This window comes from Trypanosoma brucei, chromosome 6 (assembly GCF_000210295.1).
Source record: "Trypanosoma brucei gambiense DAL972 chromosome 6, complete sequence".
NCBI lineage: Eukaryota > Euglenozoa > Kinetoplastea > Trypanosomatida > Trypanosomatidae > Trypanosoma > Trypanosoma brucei.
The window spans coordinates 277,254-292,067 of record NC_026739.1 but is presented as its reverse complement, the minus strand read 5'-3'; the positions used below and the strand labels follow the sequence as shown (position 1 = coordinate 292,067).

The 14,814-nt window shown below is 47.6% G+C and overlaps 10 protein-coding genes across 10 annotated transcripts; 9 read left to right on the top strand and 1 right to left on the bottom strand.

The window, feature by feature from the left end:
* Positions 1-90: 90 nt before the first annotated feature.
* Positions 91-762, top strand: TbgDal_VI1120 (hypothetical protein, conserved; the record flags this gene model as incomplete). The annotated part of the gene is made up of 1 exon (XM_011775617.1): positions 91-762. The coding sequence occupies one exon, from the start codon at positions 91-93 to the stop codon at positions 760-762; it is 672 nt and encodes a 223-aa protein (XP_011773919.1).
* Positions 763-1,489: 727 nt separating this feature from the next.
* Positions 1,490-1,837, bottom strand: TbgDal_VI1110 (hypothetical protein, unlikely; the record flags this gene model as incomplete). The annotated part of the gene is made up of 1 exon (XM_011775616.1): positions 1,490-1,837. One exon carries the CDS (start codon positions 1,835-1,837, stop codon positions 1,490-1,492), a length of 348 nt encoding a protein of 115 aa, XP_011773918.1.
* A 244-nt stretch (positions 1,838-2,081) lies between these two features.
* Positions 2,082-3,437, top strand: TbgDal_VI1100 (cyclin 3, putative; the record flags this gene model as incomplete). Its single annotated transcript, XM_011775615.1, has 1 exon — positions 2,082-3,437. The coding sequence occupies one exon, from the start codon at positions 2,082-2,084 to the stop codon at positions 3,435-3,437; it is 1,356 nt and encodes a 451-aa protein (XP_011773917.1).
* Positions 3,438-3,996: 559 nt separating this feature from the next.
* TbgDal_VI1090 (hypothetical protein, conserved) lies at positions 3,997-4,839 on the top strand (the record flags this gene model as incomplete). The annotated part of the gene is made up of 1 exon (XM_011775614.1): positions 3,997-4,839. The coding sequence occupies one exon, from the start codon at positions 3,997-3,999 to the stop codon at positions 4,837-4,839; it is 843 nt and encodes a 280-aa protein (XP_011773916.1).
* A 428-nt stretch (positions 4,840-5,267) lies between these two features.
* On the top strand, positions 5,268-6,176 carry TbgDal_VI1080 (hypothetical protein, conserved; the record flags this gene model as incomplete). The annotated part of the gene is made up of 1 exon (XM_011775613.1): positions 5,268-6,176. The coding sequence occupies one exon, from the start codon at positions 5,268-5,270 to the stop codon at positions 6,174-6,176; it is 909 nt and encodes a 302-aa protein (XP_011773915.1).
* A 324-nt stretch (positions 6,177-6,500) lies between these two features.
* On the top strand, positions 6,501-8,810 carry TbgDal_VI1070 (hypothetical protein, conserved; the record flags this gene model as incomplete). The annotated part of the gene is made up of 1 exon (XM_011775612.1): positions 6,501-8,810. The coding sequence occupies one exon, from the start codon at positions 6,501-6,503 to the stop codon at positions 8,808-8,810; it is 2,310 nt and encodes a 769-aa protein (XP_011773914.1).
* A 244-nt stretch (positions 8,811-9,054) lies between these two features.
* On the top strand, positions 9,055-9,801 carry TbgDal_VI1060 (hypothetical protein, conserved; the record flags this gene model as incomplete). Its single annotated transcript, XM_011775611.1, has 1 exon — positions 9,055-9,801. One exon carries the CDS (start codon positions 9,055-9,057, stop codon positions 9,799-9,801), a length of 747 nt encoding a protein of 248 aa, XP_011773913.1.
* A 580-nt stretch (positions 9,802-10,381) lies between these two features.
* On the top strand, positions 10,382-11,071 carry TbgDal_VI1050 (hypothetical protein, conserved; the record flags this gene model as incomplete). The annotated part of the gene is made up of 1 exon (XM_011775610.1): positions 10,382-11,071. One exon carries the CDS (start codon positions 10,382-10,384, stop codon positions 11,069-11,071), a length of 690 nt encoding a protein of 229 aa, XP_011773912.1.
* Positions 11,072-11,313: 242 nt separating this feature from the next.
* On the top strand, positions 11,314-12,096 carry TbgDal_VI1040 (cyclophilin-type peptidyl-prolyl cis-trans isomerase, putative; the record flags this gene model as incomplete). Its single annotated transcript, XM_011775609.1, has 1 exon — positions 11,314-12,096. One exon carries the CDS (start codon positions 11,314-11,316, stop codon positions 12,094-12,096), a length of 783 nt encoding a protein of 260 aa, XP_011773911.1.
* Positions 12,097-13,656: 1,560 nt separating this feature from the next.
* TbgDal_VI1030 (hypothetical protein, conserved) lies at positions 13,657-14,718 on the top strand (the record flags this gene model as incomplete). Its single annotated transcript, XM_011775608.1, has 1 exon — positions 13,657-14,718. One exon carries the CDS (start codon positions 13,657-13,659, stop codon positions 14,716-14,718), a length of 1,062 nt encoding a protein of 353 aa, XP_011773910.1.
* Between the last annotated feature and the right edge of the window lie 96 nt (positions 14,719-14,814).

Sequence of the window (14,814 nt, the reverse complement as noted above, 5' to 3'; positions counted from 1 at the left end):
ACTAGAGCGAGTGAAAGAAGAGAACGAATCAAGGTGGAGTGAGGAAGGAAAATAGAAAAATAAATAAATATACGAAACAGGCTTGAAGCTATGCGCCGAGACGACTTCGACCGCAGGCGTCTTCGCGACTTGTACGACCGGAACGTGCGCCGCGTCCGGGCACTTGCTGAAGCGCGGGATCAACGAAGAAGTGACAGGGAAGATGATCTCCCAGCACCACGTCGCTACCTTGTCAGTGAGCGCCGGACACGGCTTGAGGGTTTCGGATATGGTGACCGCCAGATCCGCAGAAGCCGCCGTTCCCGAGATGGGGAACGTAGCCGACGCTTCAGCGACCGGCGCCTCTTCCGACGCAGTGCTGCGGACCGCTTTGCGCGGGATGAGGACATTGAGCGGCAGCTGCGTCGCGAGCGGAGGGAACGTTTGCTCCGCCTGGAACGACTTGAACGACTCGAGCGCGTGGAGCGCCGTGATCGTCTGCGTGAGCGGTTGCCTCTGCGCGGCGGAGTGGCCATGGGCCGTCTTCGTCGGCGTCTGGTGGAAGGGAGGCGACGCAGACTTCAACGCGAGAACGACGGCCAGCGGCCCCAGCAGCAACCTCAGCGCAGGAAACTGGATGACGAACTGTTACAACGTACCAACCGCTCCTCCCGTGGAGGCAACAACTCCGCACACAATAAAAAAGGAGGGGCTCGCAGAAGTGGGCCCATGACGCGCGAGGGTCTTGATGAGCAGTTGGATCGGTTCCGAGGGGCGGCTTGATGGAGGAGTAGTTCTGAAACTCTGAAGGCTGTTGAAGGGCGGAAATGGGACTTCCACCACCATAACAAAAGAGTGAACCAAAGAGGGAAAGAAGTATAACCATTAATAAAGTGGGGAAATGAGAACAAACTTGTAAGTTAGTTGAAAGCAGAAATGATTAGGCGAGTGGTAACCAAAAGAAAAGTGTGGAGGAGTTGAAATTTTCATCTATGTAGGAACGAGGGGCACCGCAAGGGGGTACTGACACCCGTGCGCGTATGAGGAGTAGAAACATGGTGGACAAAAGGCGCACATGCCCACTATGTTGGTGCAAAACATGTGAAACAGGAAATACCTTTCTGCAGTCATTTGCTTCCTTTTACAGCTTGATCTTTTCTCCCAATAATGCGTCAAAAAAGTTCTACAGCTGCACCTCAATAGGAGGCACAATGCCCGCGATGGTACTGAACTGAGTTAATATTGATGTTCGCCGGACAGGTGCGCTCACACTTCATTTAACGTCACGCCTCTATCGTGTTGTCGCCGCCAGTTTGCGGATGGTCACGAGGAGGTACGAAGCTGGTCTCCCCAAGCAATTTCTTTACTCCGTCTTGTACGGAGTAAAGGAAAAAAAAAAAAAGTACACGCGGCCGAGAGCATGAAGGCGCCGTAACACGGCCGGAGCGCGCTGACAGGTGCAGTTGGACTCTTTTAGACAGTGGCTTCAATGGCATTTGGTTCCCAACCTTTACTTACCTTTACCTGATGTAAGAGAAAAAAGAAAAAATAGCAGCGGTCCCCCAAGTGCCAAAAAGGAAGAAGAAGAAGAGGTAATGGAGGAGTGACAGGTAAAGAAACGAAACGAAAGGATTGTTGTGGACGAGACGGGGGCAAAATTGTGAATGGCAAAGAAAAAAAGAGGGGACAGTGAGCCGCACGTGCGTAAAGTGGCGTAATTCTCAGCACCATTGCGAATAGAAGGAGCTGCCGGGGAGGGGGGAGGTACGATCAACGTTCGCAGATGAGGATTTGTAGCTGCCATTAGTATTTCTGCACGTGAAGCCGAAAACTTATTTGGTTTTTTCTTCTCCTCCATAATTTCTTTTCCAGAAAAAAAAAAAAGAAAACTCGTGTTCGTTTGTTACGGATAATTTATCTTCGCCTCTGTTGGCCACTTTACCTCCGCCAACGACGCAGGCACCACATACCAGTTCAATATTTAAAAAAGGGGAGAAACGACCACATTTTACTTGTCTTTACTCAATTATCTCGACTTACTCCCCTTATCCCTTCTCTTCACCTCGCTGGTGGTTTCATGTGGTATTCGTCTCCCTCTGCTTATGTCACATTCCCCTCATACATTTTGGATATGTGTGTATGTATGGGAGGAAAAGCTGGGCGTTACGGTGGTGTCATCGGAACATTTAACATTTATATCGCGGGCGGTCACGATGAACATACGTACAACTGTGACGCTAAACTCCATACCGGGGCCATTCGGGGATCCTTCTTCCATTGACTATAAGTCACATCCGGGAGAGGGTGATACCGTGTCGCATGTCGCTATATTTGAAATGATGAAAAAGAAGGAAATGACACCACTCGACGACATTAAGAAACTTAAGAAGTCCGTTTATAGCTATAGGAATAGGAAGATAATTACGAACTGGCTGCGTGACGTTTGTGTGGCTTTGAACTTGAAGGGGACGACGTTGTGCCTTGCCATACAGCTGACGGACGCCTTCATTTCGGGCTCTTTGCAAACACTCCCAATTGAGAAGTGTCAACTGGCGGCGGCGACATGTTTGTGGGATGCGGCGAAATTTGAGGAGATGGACAATAGCCTACCCTCACTTAAGAAAATTGTCCGCGTTTGCGATGATGCCTACTCTAGTGAGCAAATATTGGAGATGGAGGAAACAATACTTTGTTTCTTCAAGTGGCGGCTTCCACACACAACTGTCATTAACCACCTTTACTTGCAACTGCACATGCTCGGAAGCGAAGACCTCGTTTCGTGTGGTTCAGTGGTGAAAAGAGAACCCGGGGAGATTGTCATTCTTAACATTCTTGTAGTAGAGGAGGATGTGCACAAGTGGAAGCGCCTCGAGGCGACGGAGGACTGCATCATCACAAGCATTGTCCCACAACTGTGCGCAATTGCGGGAATTCCTGCAAGCAACAACATCGAAGTTTTTCAGGTGTTTGGGGAAAACGTCCTTGTTACCCGCCGCACTCCGCTCGACACGCCGTTACGCTCTCTGTATGTGGATAGTAAAAGGGAGAGCCGGTTGTGTTTATCTAATGGAGGGGTCAATTTCGTTTTTGTGGAGCGTGGCACTTTGGTTGTTCCGCGTAATATTAATAAACGCTTCTTGAATCAGTGTCAAGTGCTCGTCCAGGAGGTTGTTCTACATGTTGAATTCATACAATTACCCAGTCATGTCACGGCACTGGGTGTTCTGATGCTTTCCATGTGTATTTTGGCTACAAATATGGTCGAAGGGAAAAGTGCTATTAATTACATTCAGGGTAAACTTGGTATATCATCTAGTCGATGTCTTGCTGCTGCCCGACTTCTTTGCGTTAAGTACAAGGAAACAATTGAAGAGTACCGTAAGTCTGTCAAACTTCCGCAGTTGCCTGAGGATATTATGGAGCGGTTGGATATGTGCCTTGCGACAAGAAATTCATAGATCCCTGCTTGATATACCCCTTTTCCCTAAATGTCGGGAAGGGAGGCAGGGACTTTTGACTCCTCTGCCCCTTTTTTTCTTCGACCCGCTGTGCTATTGAAGATTTTGCTGTTTTTCTCCTTTTGTTCCCGGTAGGGGAATAATTCTTTTACTGAGACGCAACTCAAATACACAACAAAAAAAAAAAAGAAAGCAGATGCCCTGTGCTGGTTCATTTATTCACGTTTAACCCCTTTCTTGGACCCTATCTCACTCACTGTTGTCGTTTTTTTCTCCTATTCTCGTTGAACTCTTTGCTTTAATATGAAGGCGGTGGCTGATTTATTCCCACACTTCTCTCAACAACGTCTTATTACCAAAGCTATCAAAATGGTACACGTACAGCTGCAGGTTGCTTCGCTTGCCGCCAACCGTACTTTGCCATTGTTATCTACATGTCCAATTGTCTTTGTCAACGCTTTTCTCCCCTCCCCCCTCCACGTGATGTTTCTCCTTTTTTGTCTCTTCTCATTTCTTCTTTAGTTTTCCCTCCCCTTTTTTTTTCGTCCTAAGCGCAGTGATGGCACCATACGTGCGCTGCTGGAGGCGGCTTCTTCCCCTTCATTTGTGGACACGGAAGAGGGGAGAACCCGCCCGTCCCAGGCGTACCCTCTTGAGCACCAGCCATCCCCTCTTCGGCCAACAGCAGGCCACACTCCCAACTGCGCAGAGCAGCCGTCGGTTACTCCCCACAGATCACCCCGTCTTTGGAACTAAGGGTTTGTTTCGTGTGGAGGAACCGTTTAAGGGTCCCATCCGTGTCTCAGGTTTCTTTCTGGCCATTGACCCACACATAGCTGCCGGCCCGGGAAAACCTATGAACCCCAATGCTCAAATAACAGTGAGCGACAAGGAGGGAAACATGTCGAGAGTTCGGTATCGCTGCTTGCTAGAATCGAGGAGGGGGTTAAGGCTTGAGGCTCTCATTCGTATGCAAGTTGGATGGATATCACCCAAAGTCACCTTCCGCTCTATCCCACATGTGATACATTTGGGAAAGGGGTTCGATGTCAGTATTCCTCTACTTATGCACTTCACCATGGTATCAGTTTTGGATGAATGCGGGAACAAAACGGGTAGTTTTCTTTACTTGAGTGGAACGCCCCTACTGGGATTCTCAGTTGGGTTTACGCGTATCACGCAGGGAAAGTTGGTTTTAGATCCGTCGCGGAGCGTAAACCCGGCGGAGGAGGCGAGGCAGTTCGTTGGGGGATGTCACGTAAGGCAGTTGGGATTTCTCTTCCTGAAATGTATTGCATACGTTCTCTGCTTGATGGCTTGTTTTCCAACCTCCAAGCGCGTGCTCCAATTCATGACCTCACAACCCGGTCCCTCACCCGAGCGAAGTAAGAACCTCACTTAGTGTTCCGTGGTGACTTTTCTAACTGCTCGAGCGTTGTAAATATATATATATATATATATATTTATTTATTTATTTATTTATTTATCGTCCTTGAGGAAGACGATAAGTTTAAATCATCACAAGACTTTTTATATTCCACTCTCTCCCTTAATTACACCTACGCTTGTCACAGTATTACCGATATCCCTCTCTCCTTTTGTTTGTTTCGTCCCATTGTGAACCTCCTAGAGGCGGTGACCGGTACGCGGATCCGAGAAAATCACGCCCGGACAGCTCCAAGGCAACTCACTGTCGTGTGCAAGTGTCGGTATTTACTTGCAAGTTTTGTTTTTGTGTTTTACCACCGATGGGAATTTCCTTTTTGGGTTGTTACTCGATCGTGCTCACATTGTGGTTTAACTCCATGTTAACGCTGGCGCAGCACACACATGTGTTGTTTGTACACTTCGGACGTATTTTTCTGGTCTTCTCTAGTTGTGTCTCCGTTACCTCGTATAGTTCGTTGTGTTAGCGCCCCGCAAATCCGTTCCATCCCTTGCGGCAGCGGCGACTTCTCCGTCATGAAGAGGTCCTTGATCGCGCGTTGGCAGAGCGGCGTGCATACACCGCATGGAGTTGTTTACCGCGGTGCTAAAATGAAGAACTGGCCGGAACAGCGCATTCCAGAAAACTTTAAGTTTACGGAGGAACAGCGCTTCCGTACCAAGGCTATTCCACGCGATGTTGGCACCATCCCCCGTAACTTTGTACTTGGCGTTCTTTATCGGCATCAGCCATGTGAGGTAGGAGGCCTTTGGGAACACTGCACGAACGACCCGGAGATCGTGCTCGATAGTAAGAGGCATCTTCGTGAGGTGCTAAAACAGGCACGCGAGGAGGGATTCGTCACATTTGAGCGGGATGCCATTTCCAACGAGTGGCTCTGCTTCCTTACACGCGAGCGATATGAAGAAGTACAGAGGATCGTCACAGCAAAATCGGAGGCGGTGGACACCCATTCAGGTTTGCGAGGCGCGGCCGCAACGGAAACCTCCACATACGCGGAGAAATTTAGGGAAATGAATGTTGAGGCGAAGGAGGCGCACGCGCGGCGTCTGGAGGAGGAGGTAGCAAACACCACAAGGTACCTGCGCCGATTCCAACAGCGGGAAATAGACTATTTGCCGTATACTGACCTGAACGGGAAGGTCAACTTCATGTGGTGGTATGAAACGCGCGACGTTCAACAGCGGGCCGACGAGGTCCTTACCGACTCCTCGAGCAGTAAAGCCCTTGCTGGTGAAGAGGAACATAAGGCTGGCTCACAGCTCGAGGCGACAACAGCGTCGACGTCTTGACGAATACTGAAGTGTCTCTCGTTGTTAGCCTTATTGTATGTGTGTGTACATGCACAGTCATACGTCATAATATCGACCCTTCTATTAAGCAACCCCTTTGAGTCTCGTTCTTTCCCACAATATTTACGACATGTATGGTTTCCCCCTCACTCTTGCGTATTCTTCAATTACTTTGTGACTTCCCTTCATTGTGCACCGGTACCCGCATATATGAAAACACGTGTGCCTGTGCTGACACTTGTATTCGATCGCGTTGACGGATCATACAGTAGGAAAAAGTTGGCTGAAAAGTAAGTTAAAGAAGCGTTGAAGGTTAAGAAGGCCATGGATCCCCAGTATTCGCAACCGCTGTTAGCACCTGAGGACCAGGACTTTTATAGGAGTATCCTCCACCGGCTCGCGCACGAGTCCCCAATCAGAGGGTCGACGGGGCTGGATATGACGCTAGCTCTAGAAAAGGAGCTGATCCGTGCACAGGAAAACAATGATTCGGAAGAGTATAAGAATGTTATTTGGGGCATGCTCAAACCCCTGGTGGACTCGCTCATGTCGGCAGCTCACCGTGCTGCGCCATACACTTATTTTGACAATGTGGCTCCACGTGAGTACCCAGTTACTAGAGACGAGGAAGAGTACTTCAAGACGGATAGCATTTTTGACTCGGACGAAGAACGCGGGGGTGATGACGACTTTGACGGCGGTTCAAAGCCTATGTTAAGGGAACAAGAACAAAGCTTAAGGAAGAAGGAAGAACTCCGCAAGAAACGTGAGGATGACGAAACGATGTTGATCGAACAAAAGAAGGTTGTGGATGATAAGGGAACCGTTCTCAATACCGTCGGCCCATTCGCCCCTCCGCGTCTCACCGTTAGGGCCACCACGTACACCTTTCCGAGTCGTAGGTCACTGGAGCAGCGTACCGTGCCTCCACCTGCCGAATCGTCGTCTGGGGAAGATGAAGCAGGTGATGAGGAAGCCGCAAACGTGGATGTTACCTCTCTTTGCTCATCGGGAAGTGGAGAGGCAGTGTCGCACCTAACAAGCTTTATGGAGCCACTTTCCAACGACTCGCTAAAAAAGATGAGCGAGAGCGCGAAGGTTAAGGTGAAACCATCCTCTTCTAACCGTGAGTACATTGTTCAAATAGTCAAAACGGCCGTTCGGCTTGGGTGCGAAAAGGCTTGCGCTCTCATAGACAAGCACAAGTTCATTGAGGATATGACCAACCGCGTGCAGACGGGACCCCTTCAGACCGCAGCAAGCATTGATTTTCTTCAGTCCCTTCCAGAGCAGTTGAAGCATGCGCTGAGCCACATGTTGGGTCTGTGGGAAGAAAGCCCGCAGGTGGAAGAAATGTGGGAGCGCATGGTAGCAATGGGTTTTCTTGCAGTCTTAACCAATCTCCGACTCAAACCACTGAAAAGAATCACCTCCGAGTTGGGAGTCTCGGTCCCAGACACGAATTCCACGGAGAAATTCTGCGAGGCCATCGTCTTCGCTGCTTTCCCACGGGAGCGCGTTCGTGCTAGGAAATCCCGCTCCAAGAGGCAAAAGACACTCGCCTTCACGGTTCCGCCTTCCCTGATGCGGTGTAAGGGTGACATGGGGTTTATCACCTTTCAGGTGGAAAATATATCCCTCTTACCCAAAGACAGTGAGCGTCGTTACTCACCCGAGTTTGAGTTCGGTCAGATGAAGTGGAGCCTTCTTTGTATGGCAAACAAGAGTAATTTAGCACTCTACCTCTGCCAAACGGAGACAGTGTACTGCAAGTTTCTAATATCGGTTATCAACCACCTAAGTAAGGACGATTCTATCTGCAACGAGGGCACACAGCGTTTCTTCGCGAGGTCGCAGGAAAATGATTGGGGATTCAACAACGTTGCCCGATTCGATGAGTTGCTGAACCCGCGCAAAGGCTTCTGGCACAAGGAAAATGACAGCATCACCATTGAGGTTGGCATTGTTATCGTAGAGGCTCCCAAGACGACCGTTTCTTCGAAGAATGTATCCAACAAAGATAAACCCGCCGGACCAAAAGTAGACGAAAGGGCGGTGCGCCAACTCATCGAGGATGAAAAGATTGCGCAATTGAAAAAAAGAGTTAAGCAGGAGATATCGAAGACGCTGAAAGACGAGGAGAAGACACGAAAGGATACGGTACAGCGGGCAACTAAGGGCTTTCACGATATTTTGGAGCGCTTTAAGAGCGAAAAGCAACGCATCGTAAGGGAATTGGCCGAACGCGAGCGCCGGGAGCAGTTAGAACGCCAGAGGGAACAAGAGATTATCAAACAAGCCCAAGAGCAAAATGCGGAGATGGCAAGGGGCATTGAAGAAATGAAGCGCACCATCACCAATCTTGCTCGCGAAAAGAAGGAACTCACCCACGACATTAAGGAGCTCAAGAAAGCCGGTGAGAAACTCGCTAACGAACTCAATGTCATTGCTGAACGGAAGGCCACGCTGTTGAAGAAAATAAGATCGTATGAAACCAAGATTTCGGAGGGTCAGCATCATCTGGAAGAGTTGCAACAGGACCCAGTGCTTTCATTTCCGGTAGGTGGCGAAAGCGATGGAATTGACGAAATCGTGTCGGCACAACTTCAGGACATCCTCGAGAGATTGTCGTGAGACCTCCAAAGTTGTGGGTGCCGAGAGGTAAGGGGGAAGGCAAAGCAGTTAAACCGACTTAATTGTTGTCTAAGGTCGCTTTCATCTAGCGTGTAAGTGATTAGTTAATGTGTCTGCAGTTTGCATTGTTGCTGCCCGAGATACTGAACTCCGTAATTGGGACAAAAAGGGAAGAAAGGCAACTAGCACCCGAAGGAGAAAAAAAGGGGAGAAAGGAAACGTACATTCCCCCCCCCCCTTTTGGATGTTGAGAAGGAGGAAAGAGAGGGAGAGAAACGCCTTGCTTCACGCTGCAACCCTCAAACCGGAGTCGGCAGTGCAGCAACTGAACCAGTGTGGAAGTCAGCGGCCTATTGGGTTGTCCCACTTCCGCGTGGAGCATGCGACCCTGATACACCCCATGAAGTATTTGCTCCTCTCCGTTGTGCACTTCCAGGTCACGCTCTTCTTTTCTTTTCCTTTGCTCTGTCTTTTCTCCCCACACCTTGTTTGTTGCTTGCTATTCATGCCTAAAATATTCAAGGTCACCGAAGGATACACCGTAACTGCGGGTGGAACAATGAGCAAACTAACACCGCGCTCGTTGCTGACACCCTTCGGGGTAGCTGGTTTCATGTTCGGTTCAGCGCTTATGTTGCTGCTCGACCTAATCATTGTCGCTCGGGGGGAACCAAATGCACAATACCGCGTATCGTTGGTGTTATTGCTTCCCGCTCTCATCTCCGTGGTGGGTTTCGTGTTGCTTACTCGTGCCTCTCCTACGGATATCAGGAACAACGTTAACAGTGCAAAGGGAGTCGTCTTACTTGGTTGGATATTGTGCGTTACTTCTGCCACTAGCGCACTTGTTGTGTGCCATAAGAGCTTCAGCGGCTTGCAGGGGCGAACGAGGGCTGCCCCGGGCGTTGCACTCGTGATTTTTACGAATTTGGTGTCGCTCGCCGGCTGCACTTTTTTGTGGGCGAAACAATTTGCTGTTACTGGTTTGTAAAAGTGACACAACTGTTGAAAACATCAAGTGACCTCGGGCGCTAGTTAGTGTTTGTGGATTGGGTGTGGAGGTATTGACAAGCGGAAGGATGTTTTCCCCGCTCATATTGTTGCTGTTGCGTAGCTGCTCCATTGGAGTGGAGAAAAGGGGGAATGAAGAAGGTGAAGACGATCAGTTGTGACCGGTTGTGAACTCTCAACTTTTCCATGCAGGGGCATTTGTGCGCCCACACATGTGAACGGAGGGGTTTCTTTGAGCCTACGCCACGCTGCGCACCTTACACGAGTGTATGGACGCATATGTATTCGCACATACATTTATTTTTGTTTGGGCTACCATTCTCTTCTCTTGTCATTGACCATACCGAACAAAGGTGCGCATACACGTGCAGGGGGGCAGTAGCACAAGAAGAAAAGGGGAATACATACACAGCAGCAGTATTTGAGGTCCAGTTGTGGGACCAAGGGAGTGAAATAGCGAACTGATTGAGGACAGAAGCAACGGTGCCACCAAATATACACAAAGCAAGTGGCGAGGGAAACATTTATCGTGACAAACGTTCCCAAACTAAGGGGGGAAGATGCGGTGCGTGAGATCCGCTGCCGTGTTAGTGAAGTTCGGTAGATCATTCGACAGCACCACACGGTTCGGAAAGGAGCTAGGATTTAGTCACAAAATGCGCGATATCCCCGTGCTTACAGGAAACCCACGTCCCGTTGCGCGGGAGGAGGAATGGTCTTGTCGCTATAAACTAACAGACCGTATGGAAGACGTCGTTATGGACATCCTCAAAAAAGAAGGATGGTGTGAGGCGGAGGTGCAGCGGGAGATGAGTGAAATCTTTGAGAGGAAAACACAAGGTTGCCGCTCATCGCTAAACACGTGGACTACTGTCGAGGAATTCCAGCGTACGCCGTGGTACCGACGCTATAAACCAACAGACACGTGTGTGGCGAAATACATTTCATACGAGGTGGTGAAGTTACTTGAGGAAGCACTCATTCCCCCTTCACTTAGGGGCGATCCTTATGCTCATCTGCGGAAGCGGCACATGGAGGACAACTGGATGAATGACAGATTTTCAGAGGAAGCGGCGAAATACATCCAGCGCGAGGATCTTAACAAACATACAAAAGGTTTACCTCAATATGGGCAAATCACTCGGCGGAAGTTCCTGGAGTTTGATCGGCAATTCAAGGAATCCTATGGAGGTAAGCAACACGTGAATGAGGCATACTCCGCGTGGCTGCAGTCCATCGGCAAGGGATGACTGATCTTCTTTCTCCTCCTTTATCTTCCCTTACCCCCACACAAGAGGCTTCAGGGAATCATTGTTTTCATATCACCTATAGTGTTTATGGTTACACTACCAATACGCCCAGCATCCCTAACTCTTCCATCCTATATTTCTCCTCTTTCTTCGGCTTTCATTTTAAAACTTCAGAGAATTGAGATAGCACTCACTTATTCGACATCTTGCTTCAGCGCCGAATAGACCTAGTGATTGTTTTGATGTCAACGACAAAACTAGAAGGTGTACGGCACTCCCGCAGGAAAAAGGGAGATTCGAGGTTACAACGACCAGAAAATGATGAAGACTCTGCGACACTTCAGAGTCGTTACGACGATGTGGAGGAGCGCCGTTTAAAAGAATGGGAAAATTACCAGCGGAGTCATCGCATGAAGGAGGAACAGAACTCCTGCCGTGCCTTTTTGGACATGTCCATCGATGACGTTCTCAGCGGACGACTGGTATTTGAACTCTTTGACGATGTAGTGCCACGAACCGTAGAAAACTTCAGGGCATTAATCACTGGGTCATGTGGGATTGACACCAACACGGGTGTGAAATTGGATTACCTTGGCACACAAGTGCATCATGTGGATCACAACAATAATATCATTGTGTTGGGTGAATTGGATTCCTTTAACCTCTCCTCCACTGGCACACCAATAGCGGATGAAGGATACCGTCACCGACACACGGAACGTGGGCTTCTCACAATGATCTCTGAGGGTCCTCACACAAGTGGCTCCGTATTTGGCATTACACTTGGTCCTTCTCCATCTCTTGATTTCAAGCAAGTTGTGTTTGGACGTGCCATTGATGACCTCTCACTGCTAGAGAAACTTGAGGCGGTTCCTCTTGATGATGTGGGCAGACCCGTTTTGCCAGTAACTGTAAGCTTCTGTGGTGCATTGACTGGAGAGAAACCACCTGGAAGACAACAGTTACTTGCTGCAGCGGATGACAGTGCGTCAAGTGAACATGTGAGTTGTGCAGGAGAGGAATAGAAAGGGAAGAGAGTGTGTGTATCAGTTGTTTATGTGCATTCATGGAAGTGTACCCAATTCCGTAACTTTATTGATGGAGGTGATATGGTATTCGTAGCAGCAGGCAAAGCAAGGCAACAAATATGTAAATTTTGTCACACGTGTCTTTTATATTATTCCTAGACATACTGCTTCCCTCACTGACCTGCTGGTGTCATCCTCCAGTTGGTGGACTATTTAAAGGATATGTATGTATTGTTGGATGGAAACTCTCATATGTGTATGTGTCTGTTGAGTGCCTCTAACAAGCATCCCTTATTTCCTCTTATTTATATAATGCAAAGTAAGGAAAAGAGCAGTTTCACCCATTTCACTTACATGAATATGAGCCTGACATGAACAATAAAATAGTTGGCGCTAACACTTGATAATTAAAATATCCTCATTGAGCATAACATTGCAGTAATGACAACTGCTAGTATATGGGAGACACACACACACACACACTAGTTGGTATTCATGAGGGAGTATTGGAACTGTTTCAGAATTTCCATTTGCACTTTAAATTGTAACCACTGAAGTCCTCATCAACTGCGCACATATTACAAAGTTGCAGCTCTGCGTATCCTATTGTGAGGAAATGGAAGGAGGAGAGGAAGCAACATTTAATTGGGTTACGGCACAAACCCTTCAGTGAGGCATGGATACAGTACTAAGACATTTAGCAAGTCATATATGTGAGTTACGTATATGAAGTGTGTTTGTAAGAGTATAAATTACCGAGTTTGAAGTGTTGAAGAAAGAGGATGTGGCGGTGTCTGCGATATTGGCATGTATAACGTATATGTATGGGAGAACAACTGATGGTGTGTTTTATAAGACTTTGTATTGTTGAGAATATACGAAATGAGATTTACAAAATATATACGCTCCGGGTGGCAGTTAATTGCCCTTCTCTTACTAAACACCACATGCTTTGTATATTCATTTACTGCCACTTTACACATTTGTGTTGCAGTAATTTTCGGTATCATGTTAGGGAATGTATCCTTCTTATTCTTTTATCACATAATAATTTTAGTTTTAGTAAGGGATGCCACGGACGTTAATGCCATTGACATTGGAGTGGGAGCGGCCTCAGGTATCAAATAATTTACTCTGCATGTGTGTTAGAGATGTGCAGAGTTGTTTTGAAGCGCCATGGAAAGATAAAGCAACGTGATGTGCTCGTGTGACCGAGGGGATATGAATATGAATATGGGAGATGCGAAAAAGTGTGTGTACGAAATAGACAGTGTGAGGAACGTGAATGTTTTGAGGTGGGGAGTCCGTCTTATTTTCACACTGTTAGAAGTACTGTATTGTGGAAATGGCTTGTTGGATGTTATGTCAGTTTGTTTTTACTCCGTCTTGGAAAGGTATATCACTTTCTGCCGAGAGTTTAAAATTAATAATTGCTCTGTGGGATAATATATGCTCATGTTAAGGTGGGAAACAACATTTATTTGATATTATTGTAGTGTTTATTATGAATATTCGTCTATTATTATTATTTTTATTATTTTTGTATTGTTGTGTATAATGAAGGAGGAGAGAATAATGTGGAGAGTAGTTATGCAGCTGGTTGTTGTGGGAGTGCTGCTCACGCGGGTGGCAACCCAAGAAAACAGTGCAAACGACCACCAGAAAAACAAGAAGATGTTTGATCTTTTGTGCGCACTCTTCACGAAGGCGGAAAAGGGAGCGAAAGAAAATTACATTGATAAGTTAAAAGATGATAGTAATTATCAGTGGTTTAATAAAGGCGCCAGGGATTCAGCGGCTTTGAAAACAGAGGCGGATAAAGTTAAAGAGTTAGAAAGCAAAGTGCAGAGTCATGAAAATAACGCCAGGACAGCGTTTCGGAAAGCAGCCTATGGGGATCACGTCGACAAAGAGGATGCGGACAAAACTTTTGGATCCCATGGGGAAAACCAACCCTGTAATCCCGAAAGCGGATGGACAACAATACCAAAAGACATCATCTGTTTATGTAACTCCGTAGGTTGGGCCACTGACTACTGCCCCGGAAGCGAGAGTGATCGAAAATATGGTAATGGTGGAACAGCCGAAGATGGTCTACAGACATGGAATGGCATTAAGGGAAAATGTACAAGTGACAGTGGCAGTGCCGCGGTTACTGTTGATGCCATAAGAAAGGATTTAGAGGTTTTGCGAGGTTTGTATCCAAAGGAATCCGAAGAACCTGCACCGCCCCCATTACCTGAACCACCCGGCTTTCCACCACCACCGCCAGTACCTGAGAAAAAGCCTGATAAACTTGCTTCTAAACCGTGGGTTCAGAAGTTGAATGAGGCGACGGACCACATGAAGGAAAGAGATGAGGCCCTTCAACAGTTGAGAGAGCAAGTCAAAAAGTTAAGGGGAACTTACGGTGCAGCGAAAAATGAAGAGGAAGTAAAGGCATTAAAGGAATCTGGAGCTGGAGCTGAAGGTGCGCAACCCTCGAGAACAGCACCCCAAACTGCAGCACGAAAGGATTCCGATGCTCAACCCACACAAACACAAACACAAAAACAGAATATTGCATCATTTCCCTCACTCAAAATTACGTTACTATCAGTATCCCTCTGTTTTATCTGACTATCATAATGAAATACGATTCAAAAGCATATTGCAATGTAAACTGTTTGCCGCAACGCTATCATAGGCATCAATATTCTATAAATTAATGCAAGC